The sequence below is a fragment of the Leopardus geoffroyi genome, chromosome E1 (genome assembly GCF_018350155.1).
Source record: "Leopardus geoffroyi isolate Oge1 chromosome E1, O.geoffroyi_Oge1_pat1.0, whole genome shotgun sequence".
Classification (NCBI taxonomy): Eukaryota; Metazoa; Chordata; class Mammalia; order Carnivora; family Felidae; genus Leopardus; species Leopardus geoffroyi.
The window spans coordinates 35,176,382-35,187,568 of record NC_059330.1 but is presented as its reverse complement, the minus strand read 5'-3'; the positions used below and the strand labels follow the sequence as shown (position 1 = coordinate 35,187,568).

The 11,187-nt window shown below is 55.4% G+C and overlaps 1 protein-coding gene and 1 long non-coding RNA gene across 3 annotated transcripts; one reads left to right on the top strand and one right to left on the bottom strand.

The window, feature by feature from the left end:
• The first annotated feature begins 3,957 nt into the window (after positions 1-3,957).
• On the top strand, positions 3,958-6,005 carry LOC123603471. The gene is made up of 2 exons (XR_006714899.1): positions 3,958-4,253; positions 4,682-6,005. It is a non-coding gene; the product is annotated as an uncharacterized LOC123603471 (long non-coding RNA).
• Positions 5,860-11,121, bottom strand: MRPL27 (mitochondrial ribosomal protein L27). 2 transcript variants are annotated; one of them, XM_045488441.1, is made up of 5 exons: positions 9,645-10,964; positions 9,074-9,406; positions 8,532-8,663; positions 8,051-8,118; positions 5,860-6,259 (listed from the first exon to the last, which is right to left on the bottom strand). In XM_045488441.1, the coding sequence occupies exons 2-5, from the start codon at positions 9,381-9,383 to the stop codon at positions 6,053-6,055; spliced, it is 717 nt and encodes a 238-aa protein (XP_045344397.1). In that variant the 5' UTR covers positions 9,384-9,406; positions 9,645-10,964; the 3' UTR covers positions 5,860-6,052. The 2 variants fall into 2 exon arrangements, with proteins under 2 accessions (XP_045344397.1, XP_045344398.1); XM_045488442.1 differs by lacking the exons at positions 9,074-9,406; positions 9,645-10,964 and adding an exon at positions 10,996-11,121.
• Positions 11,122-11,187: the final 66 nt, after the last annotated feature.

The window sequence follows — 11,187 nt, the reverse complement described above, 5'->3', positions numbered from 1 at the left end:
TCGGGAAGCCATCACTGTCGGGCCTTGGAAACGTCTCGCTGGTATATGTTGGCAGCCGTGAGAAAGTGGAGGTCCCATTTGCCTAGAGTGGGAACGGTTTAAGAATCCAAGAGCCAGAAGGGATACAAGAACCCATCTGAAGCAGCTCCCTCTTTTTCTGGGGGCTAAGCAGGCCCAGAGAGGCTTGGAGACTTGCACATTGCCACCCAGTAGGGCAGCACAAAAGCCAGTTCAGTTCTCATGGGTCCTGACCCAGCGCTTTCCTGCAGATGTGGCTTCTTTGCCGTTGGCCTAATGAGGGCCCATCCCACAAGCCCTCCTCACTCTCCTGCCCAGCTCTGAGTTATGGAGCATCCTTGAGAATGGAGGCAGCCCCAGCCACGGCCTGATCGTTACTGTTGGAGCTTTAGGGGCAAGAGCCATGGTGGCTTGGGGCCGTGGCCACGGCCCCAACACCTGGCAGGGCCAGGCTGGAAAGGTCTGTCCGGCCTCCCTCCTCTGCCCAAGGCTTTTCTCCCTCCAACTCTCCCGCCGTTGTCAGCAAGGGCTCCGTCTCAGCCCCTCACACCTTACTTAATGCAGGAGCGAGGGTTTCTCAGACCTTTAAAACCGTCCTAACATCACGCCTGGGGACAAAGGGCTCAGTTCCTGCCTAGACGGCCTCACGCCCAGTTTTCCTAGTTGCCAGGAGAGGGCACCCCTGCCCACCAGGAACAGCCCTGGGGTTGTGCTTGTAGCCCGCGTGCTGACCCTGCGGGTGGCGTCCTGTGGCATCCTCCCAACCTGTGAGGCAGGAACTTTTATTACCTGCATGTGGCATGTAGCACATTAGGAAACTGGAATGACGAGCCCACAGCTATCAGGTGGTGGCAGCAAGCCTCACAGACGCCTGCCTCCTGCCTCCGAACCACTCTCGCTACACCCTGCTGTCCTTAGGGCGGCGAACCAGGAAGGAGCCCACAGTAGGATCTCCCAGGAAATAGTGCTCGGGTTAGGGGCTAGGATGACTTTTTTTCCGGCTGCTTTTTTTGTGAACATCTGAAACTCCCCTCCGATTCTCTAGAATTTTTTTTTTTTTCTTTTCACATCGACTCTCAGGTCGATAAAAAGAAAAATTGCTAACTGGGTCCAGCCTGTTACACCCAGGCAGTGAGGGTCAGAACATGAGGCTCTGCTGGCTGAGGACTTGCCCGTCCAGCGGGCAGGTTTCACCCGGGCTGCGCCGCTGTTAGGCTTAGTGCAACAGTTTCCAGAATCTTGTCTCTTTAACTTGGTGGGGCGTGAGCGCCATCTCGGCCCCTGCCACACTCACCCCATCACACCAGGCTCTCCGTTACTTATTACTCCGGACTGTCCCCGGGTGTGGGCGTTCTGAGTTTGCACTTTTAGCCTAGTGGCCTGGCATCCTGACTGAGGGTTCAGAGTTCATTGGTGTGAGGAGGGAACCCAGGGAAAGTATGGGCTCAAAGCTCCCCCCAGGAGATGGTGTTTATTTTGAGAGAGCGCGTGAGAGAGAGCGCCTGTGTGCACGGGCGGGGGAAGGTCAGAGAGAAGGAGAGACAGAATCCCAAGCAGGCTCCACACCTTCAGAGCAGAGACCGATGCAGAGACCAATGCGGGGCTCAAACTCATGAACCCTAAGATCCTGACCTGAGCAGTCGCCCCTCCCCCAGGACTCTAATGTGCAGGCCAGCTCCACCCGCACTGCTCTGGCGGGCCTGCTTTGGCCTCCTGAGCTGGAAGCATCGCAGGACCTGGGCTGGTTCAGAAGGCAGCTCTCCACTCCTGTCCTCTCTGCTGTGCAAACCACTGAGGCAAGAGCGAGTGCAGCTTCTCCGCCGTGTTCCTCACCCCCATCTGTCTGTAGGGGGAGCTCAACCTGGAGGCTTGGGCTTTTTGAGGCTTCTTTGAAATCCTCTCCTGGTGGGGCCCCTGGGGTCAAGATCAGGATTCAGGGCAGGCAGGATGTGGACGGGGTGGGGGTGGGGGTCTTCTGGGGCAGGCTGGACCCCTAGGCTGCTGGGATAATTCCTTTGGAAGTAGGGGGGAGATCCCTTGCAGAGAGGCTTTTGTATTTTGTGGCCCATGCCCGGTTTCCAGAGCAACCGTGGACGCCTCGGTTCCCTTAGAGGCAGGAGCGGAGACCAGAGGACAGCCAGTTGGCATCCGGAGCCCAGTTACCTGGGCCAATGGGAAGTGGCAGGCCAGAGTTCCTGTGAGGCGATCTGGAACGGAGGAGTACAGAGGTCTGGGCCAGTTGGAGCTCCCCTGGCTGGCCATGGGGTGTAGAAGAAGCTGAGCCCATTCCTGCCAAAACCCCTTCTGAAGGTTGTAGAGGGGACTTGGTGGCTGCCAGGTCCACAGAGGGGAGCACCCTCTGTGGGACAGGAGGTCCTGGCACCGTACTGGCAGGTCCAGCAGGGGCAGACCTGCTCACAGATACCCTGCCTCGAATGCAGTTGCTCCTCTGGGCCAGAGTTCCTGGGCTGGGGGTGGCCTGGTGACAGCAGTCCTGTGGCCCTGCCGACTGTCTTCAAGGTGGCTCAAGGCCGATGCCCTGTCTTGGCACCCCTCTGCCAATGCTGTTCTGCATGCAGAGACCACCATGGGCAATAGCCTCCTTCCTCGTCCTAGTTGTAGCCACTGGTGAGTCCCAGGGTTGGATCAGATGTACCCTTGACCCCTCACCGTAGGCCAGAAGCCCAGCCTCTTCATCTATAGGGTCACCTAGGGCAAGCCACTTGGGAAGAATGCTGCGTATGGCTAGTCCCTTCCCTGCCGAGTTCTGAGATGCCACAGTCTGTCACGGTGGAGAAGGGGCTGGGCACTGGGGTCAGAGTTCAGGCTCTGGAGTCCTCCCCTTTCCCTTCAGACTCACAGCTTCTAAGGGTGCCGCAAGTTCCTTCTCCTCAAGTTTGTCCCTCTCTAAACTCCTTACACACATCACTTCCCTGAACTGAAGAAAGAGACAGGATAAAGCTACATCGCTCTTCTAAATAAATCTCTGCCCGCAGGGGGTTGATGCAGCAGCAAAAAGGGAGCTGCCCGCACCCCAGTCTCCCCTGCCTGTCAAGCTGATGTCAGACTGGCTAGCTCAACCCTACTAAACTTCTGGAGCGGGATTCCAATGTGGGGAGGTGAGGTGGGCCTGTGCGTGCCAGGTCCAGGCTGGACCCTTGACCTGTGCCCCTGGGGACAGGGGGAGAGGTAGCGTTATGGACTCTGCACTCCCAGCCTGGGTTCCCCTGGGGCCAGAGCATCAGCATGGAAAAGGTTAATAACGTTGTCAGCGTCCTGCCTGGTTACTGTTAACTGGGACCCAGTGCTGGGAGCTGCTGGTGAGGACAGTGGTCTCATCCCAGCTCTACAAGCAACTGGAGGCCCACCCTCTCCCTAGTTCCCAGGGGAAAGCCCAGAACGCTGCCTTCACTGCAGAGAGGCGGTGACTACAGTCAGGCTGCTCCCCAGGGACAGGATACCGTATGGGAGCCTAGGTACAGAGAGCAAAAGGAATCATCTGACCTGCAACCTCCCCAGGGCAGGAGGAGGAGGCTTTCTCTGACTCTCAAAGGTCATCAGAGCCGGCTGCCAGACCATGTGAGAATGAGCTAGTGGTCAGAGAGGACTGGGGTCTCTACACTGGGTGCATCTCTGAAATGCAGAGGATTGAGCTCTTGCCTTGGCCTGGAGACAACTAGAGGGGAGAGAGCCATAGGGACAGAAGGGGTTGGGCTCTGCTCTCTTGCTTGCTGAGCCCAAATCCTGAGTTTACTCAGTCATCCTTCATGCTCCCCAGGACTGCCACCCTCCCTGCTTCCATACCACTGGACACCCTAGCAAAGTCCAGGCAGTGGGAAGCTGCTGAGATTCCCAGGGGACACAGGTGAGGGAGGATCCTTGGGGCTGTCACCCGGGAGTCAGCAGAGAGATGTTGGGGGGGGGGGGGGTGGCGAGGGAGGGAAAGGGAAGGGAGGCTGAAGTCAGGCCAGGGGCTTAGGGTGGCTAGGGATGGGATGATGCCTAGAGACTTCTGGGAGCGTAGGCCGAGTGGTACCCCAATCTCAGACTCACGCTGGGGAAGAAGGTCTGGATGGAAGCTAAAGGGTCATGTGTGCCTGCCTGCCCCCCTTCAGCTTTTCTTGGTCACGGGGCTATTCTGTGCGTGGCTTCCCAGCAGCTACCAGCTGCCCCTGTGGCAGCTGGCTCACCTGCCCAGCTATGAGAGTATTCGAAAGAAGACCCAGCAGCAGCAGGTTCACCAGCTGATTGCACGGCGCTTCGGGATCTGGGCCTGCAGAGAGGCGAATGTTCGGCATTCCTAACCTTGGGCGCCTTGGACAACTGAGCTTTTGTTCATATTACTCTGATACATAATGCCCAGTTAGAGCCCAGGATGAGGAAGGGGTCACTGGTGGAGAGCCCCAGGCTTTGAGAGGAGGCCCCACTTCATCTCTTCGGGTGGAGGGAAGGATGGGGTCTGCCCTGGGATTCAGAACAGGCTCCTGCGGAAGGGATTCTGTGCAGCCAACAGCTCCACGACTCAGCTTGTCTCCAGGAAGGAGCATCACTAGGGGAGAGGAGACACAGAAAGCTGAAACCAAAAGAAAGGACGTGTGTACGGGCGGGTGGAGAGGCTGGTGTGTTAGGAAATGGCTAAAGCCTTTACTCTCCTATCCCTCAGCTGTCACCAAGCTATGAGGAGGCGAGGCCCTCAGGTCACTGCCTGCACCACGACCGAACTGCGGCTCTGCTCATCCACCCCATGAAGCGACACCTGCTCTGCTCAGGGAAACACCACTGTGTAGGAGGAACACCCTCTTCCATCCTGCCCCTTTCTGCTTTTCCAGAGGACTGGCAGGGACGGTGCTGAGCCTACAGAGACACCTCCAGCCATCTCCCCCAGCTGGGCCTTGGTACGTGAGCCCCCACAAGAAGGAAGCCAAAGTGAACCTCAACAAACCCTGGGCCACCTCTGCCAAGGATCTGCAGGAGGTGGAGAATCTGGGATCGTGTCCTGAGAAAATAAGGTGACAAGTTCAAAGCGGACCTTCTTAGGTTGGGAGGCTCTGTGCCCCGGTCCCTGAAGCTCCTGCCTGCAGGGCTGAGAGTCCTTGGAAGGAAGCCACTGGACCCTACAGGCCCTGCTGGGGCTGCAGCCCAAACTGCCCACCCCCAACAGCCAAGACAGCCCTCTGCCCCAGCTGAGACTTTCTTCCTGGCCTTGCCACTCGAAGCCAAGCGTCTAAGGTCTTGGGCTGGACTGACAGTGAAGGCCCCAGCCCAGTCGAGGCCCAGATTGAGTTCCTAAAGCCAGATCCTTTGCTGTTTATGGTTTGTGATAGATCAAGAACCAGAAAAGGATGTGAGGTGGGCATGTCTTTCCCCAGGAGATGGAAAGCAGCCCATTTGTCACCCATTCTGCCTCATCACTGAAAGGACCTGGGTATTCCTGGGTAGATGGGGACTTTCTACGCTGGACCCACAGAGTCAGACAGGGCCACTCCTGGGGCTGCAGCCCCAGCTCCCTCCAAATATGGCTCCAGGAGAGGACATGACCATGTTGCTTCCTTTACGGCCCCTCCCCCACACCCCCACTCCCCCCAGGACCCGGCCTGGGATGGGTTCCTGGGGGAGAAGGAGCAGTGACACCCTCAAGCACAAGCTCTCCTCCTCCTTCCCCTCGGGGAGATGGCTCTAAAGCAATCCCTTCTCAAACACACTCCCCTCTTCTCTTTTCCTCACTCTGGCAGGCCGCTTCTCTGCTTTGAGGGTGCTCCGTGGTGCACGCTACAGAACGTGGGTAAGGGCCAAAAAACCAGCAAGCAGCGCCATCCAGGTTTATCCCCACACAGCACAGACTCATGACTCCAGCACACTTTATTTCTGGCCCCAGGTCAGGTCTCCCAAGAGCCAGTCACTTCAGAGTCTTCTGCAATCACCACCAAACAGATGTCCTCAGCAGACCTCGTCGTGCCAACCCTGGACTTCTGCTGCTGCCATCCTCTCCTGTCACCTGGGCTCCAGTCTCTGTCCGGCGGCCTCGACCAGGAGTTCAAAGCATAGCCACCAGTTTGAAGGTGCCCTCAGGCTTGGCAGGAACCACATGGACAAAAGTCTTATAGAGCACAGCACCCTTGGGCAGCCTGGTGACCAGGTCCACAGCCTCCGCGTTGCTGGGACTGGGCACATAGACCTCCTTAGTGTAGCGGACTATCCCCTCCTCCAGGGCATAGAGGTACTTCTTCTTCCCCAGCCCCACCTGCAACACAAAGACCCAGTCAGCTGGACCGACGGCCACGTGGTCCATCCCAGGGCTTCAGAACAAACTTCTCGTAAGGATTCAGGCCCTGGGCCCAAGCGGGAGATCAGAAAACTCTACCCTGGGTTCCCTTTCCTACTGCTTGGCATTGTCTTGACTTCTACTTCTTTACCGACCCTGGGACAGAAGGGGGAAAACAAAAACTCCGACAGCCAATCCACGGGGTTGCTCCGTCCCCGAAGGCTGGGATCCGGACCCGTGTCTGTGCAGCTGGCCAGAAGCCACACCAGACAAATCCCCAAACCCCGGGCCCGGGGAAACTGCCCCTCATCACTGCCCCTGGGAGCTTGCCTCGCTTAAAATGAAAAAGCACTGGAGTTGTCAGAGTAAACACACGTTTGCCATATTTTCATCCAAAACAGTGATCTCTAAAGTTCAGGGCTTCATGGGAACGACAGAGCAAGGCCATATGTATGGCAACACGTACACTAACCAAACAGCAGTACCAATGGTATCCGCTGATATGTGCATCAACTCGGTTAACTCTCACCTGCCGGGGCAGCTGTTTATTTCTAGCTGTTCTTTGGGCGAAGACTATGAGCAGAGAATAAACTAAATAAACCACGAGTTGCATACACGGTTTGTAAACTGTATGTATTTCGGCATTTTTCTTTTAGAGCTTGAGATTGGCAACACGGTACTCAGTATTTCTCTGATTAGAGGAATGAGCCCTGGAGCGAGAGTGCCTGGTTCAAATCCCAGCACGACTACCTACTATCGTGTGACCCGGACGAGCTGTGTTACTTCACTGTGTCTGGGTTTTCTCATCTGCAAAACGGGGGTACTATTAACTGCTTTATGGGGTCAACTCGAGGAATTAAATGAGTTCATCATTAAGAGCTCAGAATACTGCCTAGCCCACAACACGTTAGCTTTTGTTATTGTCGTTGTTATTACTTTGGCAAGTCCCAAGAGTTAACACAGCCACACAGCCAATGTCTCAAGTTCTAAAAGACAAAGCTCCTGCAAGTACAATCAATTCACACACAAATTAGCATTTCTGACATAAGTATTGGCTACTATCAGTCTTCCGGTGCCTCCTAAAATTGCCAAAAAAGGGGCGGTAGGGGAAACGGATTCCAAAGGAAACCAAACCAACGCTTAGGATAACGTGAAGAGTCTCGTACCGATCTGCGTTGACAAAGATCTTTCCTACGTCAGAAAGTAATCCCAGCTTGCTGAAGCTGAAATCCCTGCCTGCTGTAGACCTGATTTCTTGCACGTCCACTGTACTTATTAAATCCAAACTATCTTTTTCAGCCATCTATTAACTTCGTGCAAAAGAGCGGTTAGAAAGAAAGAAAAAGGAATACACTGGAATTAGCTTCCCCAGATTCAAAAAATATCTCAGATCACTAAGCATCTTCTCCTCTAACAGGTGGGGGTTAGAAAGGAGACCCGAGAGAACCAGGCTGCTGCTACACAAGGCAAGGCACAGTGACCGGGAGTCAGGCATCCCTGGCATGAACCCCAGCTCTGTCACGTGGACCCCTCCACTAAGTCTCTGGCATCTTACCTGGACAATGGAAGTGCCATCACAGTGCTATCACCACATCACAGGGATGGGCTAAGGGTGAAACGAGATAATGCAGGCCCAGGAAGCAAAATGATGATTGGCATTTGATAAGTACCCAATAAACGCAACTGTTTTGTTATTTACTATCATGCTTAGGAGCACAGAGAGGTGGTCCTGGGAAAGAAAAAAGGGGAAAGGGCCACGGAGCAACTCACATGGGCGCCCGGGTGCCAACGGAAGTGGCGCTGAGTCGCAAGGATGTTGCCGGCATGAACGTAGTGATCTAAAAGAGAAGTCCACAAGCACACTGACTCTGGGCCCCAGTGCTGGGGCAGCACAGCTAACTGCTGGGAAAACACACCGGCCCTCGCTTTCCTGGACCAAGTGCCGCACGCCGACCTCTAAGCCTGACCCTGGACAAAGTCAATTTCTTCATGCAGCAGCAGCCCTGGGTCTCCCTCTGCCAGTTTTCTCTCTCCAGTCACGTGGCCCAGGTTCACAGCTATCTGCTCTTCCTCAGGACCCCCTCCCTGCCCCAGGTCTTCTCTGCATCTGGAATCTGGAACCAAGTGCTCTGGCGAGCTAAGTGCAGAGCAGAGGACCAGGAGTGTGCGTGGTTTTCCTGTTCTGCAAAGGAATGCTGGGGACAGCACGGGAGGGGGCAGGTGGGAAGTGGAAGCCAAGGCACACCCTCACCCTCCATTTTCTTGAGGCCAAAGCGTTTGCCTGGTGACTTTCCACCCAGGTTTTTGGAGCTGCCGCCTGTCTTCTTGGATGCATATCTGACAGCAAGAGACGCAGTCTGAGGGGGGCCCAGCAGGGTTGTAACTGCAGACAGAACAGAAAAGTTGTTCAGAGAGGCTCCCAATCACTCCTCCTCTGCCTCAATGGGCCATCTGCTGAGAGGTGACAGGGGGGCAGTGGCAGGGGAGGGGAGGAAGATATGTGAGCAGAAATGCCACTTGACCGTGTTGGTTTTCAGGGAGTGTCTGCAAGTCCTTGGCCTTCTCCCATGGCAGGGGACAAGTCGTTCCTTGTATTGTCCAGGGTGTATGCACTCATGCAAAGAGTGTGTGTGGCCAGGGGAGGTGGTGGGTAGTGAAATATTCACGGAAGATAAATAAACACCATGTGCCCTGGGTCCTGACACATTCAGTCCTGCTGAGGAGAGACAAACACCACAGAAACGTAAGCCATCAAGAGGACACCACAGAGCTGCTGGCTTCAGCCTCACTCACCACATGTCGTCAAAGCTCCAGGCACTGCAGAGGGGCCAGACCACAGGGCCCAGCAACAGGACACCCAGACAGAGGGTCCTGCTTTGGCCTCACCCACCACTTTCTCAGCCATCCACCCATCCACTGCACACCAGATACGTGTAAACAAAAAAGGGCAGCTTCTCTGAGGGTGGCTCCCACAGGCTCCCAGCCATTTCAGAAGGCTAGATTCTCTTGGGCAAGCCTGTCCAGCACAGGTCCTAGCCAAGACTGATACCCTGCCCTTGACAACCTGATCTCCCCATACACATTCCAAAATGCTCAACGGCATTTACTTTTGAAAAAGGAAGTGAACTAGGGGCGCCTGGGTGGCGCAGTCGGTTAAGCGTCCGACTTCAGCCAGGTCACGATCTCGCGGTCCGTGAGTTTGAGCCCCGCGTCGGGCTCTGGGCTGATGGCTCAGAGCCTGGAGCCTGTTTCCGATTCTGTGTCTCCCTCTCTCTCTGCCCCTCCCCCGTTCATGCTCTGTCTCTCTCTGTCCCCAAAATAAATAAACGTTGAAAAAAAAAAAAAAAAAGAAAAAGGAAGTGAACTAAAATTCACACTAACCAAGCTAGAAGCCCCTTGCTATATGACAAGCACAGGGCTGGCAGTCCTTGCTCTCAGGTCTCCGGACACAGCCAGGGCTATGCCAGAGTCTTTAGAGAAGTCTTGTGAGTCCCCGGAGCCTACAAGTTCAGTGTTCCTGAAACCAGGTTTCTGAAGCTTTAATGAGCACAGAGAGTAGCTGGGGCAAAGGACCAGATATAAATACTCAGAAAGACATGTCAAATACCCAGCACCGGGATCTATCTACCTTTAAACCTATTCGTGTATTCATCCTCTTATTAAGCTGAAGAATGGGGCTTTTGTTTTACCTACATTTTCTCTTTCATAAATCTTTGCCTTTCAGCCTACTCCCCATCCTTCACCTCAAAGTAAATGATGTGACTACCTATGCAGTTGCTCAGGAAGAAATCAAGACCTTGCAGATCGCTTCCCTTGGCTCATCCCACATATCCAGCTCACCAGCAAACTCTGGGCTCTATCTCCCAAACAGATCTTAAAAACCACCCACCATTTCCCTCCAAGTTCACTGACACTAGCATCTTGGGGAAATCCTCTCTCATCAAGGCTCCCATTTCAGCTTCCCATCTGGTTTCCTCATTTCCACTCTTAACCCTCTTTAAATTCACGTAAGAGCAGCTGTTTGCTTCTCAAAATGTAACACTGGCGTGAGTCACTCTCCTGCCCCTCATTCTCTGACAGGGCTAGGCCTCCTATCGTGCTTTGGGTCTTAACTTAGATGTCACCTCCTGAAAGGCCTTCCCTAATCACCAACCCCCCGCGCCCAGAAAAGCCACCCCCCCACACACGTATTTTTGCTTTCCTTAACAGCACGTGTCACAATTTAAAACCATTTTGTGTACGTGCTTATTATGTATTGGCTTCTCCACTAGAAAGAACCGGTCCGGGGGACAGAGACTGTCTTCATCTTCTCTGCTGAGATCCCCAACACCGAACCACAGTCTAGCACAGAGACCCAGTGGGTTATTTGGGGAGGGCGGGGGGCACCAATGTACAGTGTTTATAGATGAAGGGATCCAGATACACCAGGGAGTGGAAGCGAGGTGCCCAAGTCACCAAGCGCCAGGGAAGCCGTACTGGCGCGCCCGGCAAAGGAAGAACACGTGCTCCCCCAACCCATCCACCACCCACTGCCGGCCGCCCGAGACGTGTCACGTGACCGGTGACAGCCGCCCCTCGAAGCTCGTGGGCCCTCCCACACGCCCGACTCCGCGCCCAGTGTCCTCCGCAGAGAACGGCCTCCACCCCCAGGCTCCCTGCAGGGCCCCCGCTCCGCCGGCACCCCTCGCCCCGCAACAGCCGCGGCGTCCCGTTACCGGCCGCCCGCGTCCTCAGCGCCAGCGCCGCCGACGCCATATTTGCTGTACATTCGCTTCCGGTTTCAGAGACCTGCTTCCGCTACCGGGCGATCTACTTCCGGGGTCTTCGCGGCCGTTGAAAAAGTGGCGCGGGGAGTGGCGGGGGAGCGTCGCTGTGCTGGCGCGGCGGGCGGCGAGCGGGGGCCTGCC

Coding starts and splice junctions, on each gene's coding strand:
- MRPL27 (XM_045488441.1), bottom strand. CDS start 9,383: ATGCCGTTGAGCATTTTGGAATGTGTATGGGGAGATCAGGTTGTCAAG. Junction 8,119..8,531: donor TGGCCTCAAGAAAATGGAGG/GTGAGGGTGTGC, acceptor CTTCTCTTTTAG/ATCACTACGTTCATGCCGGC. Junction 6,260..8,050: donor GTTGGCACCCGGGCGCCCAT/GTGAGTTGCTCC, acceptor TTTGTGTTGCAG/GTGGGGCTGGGGAAGAAGAA.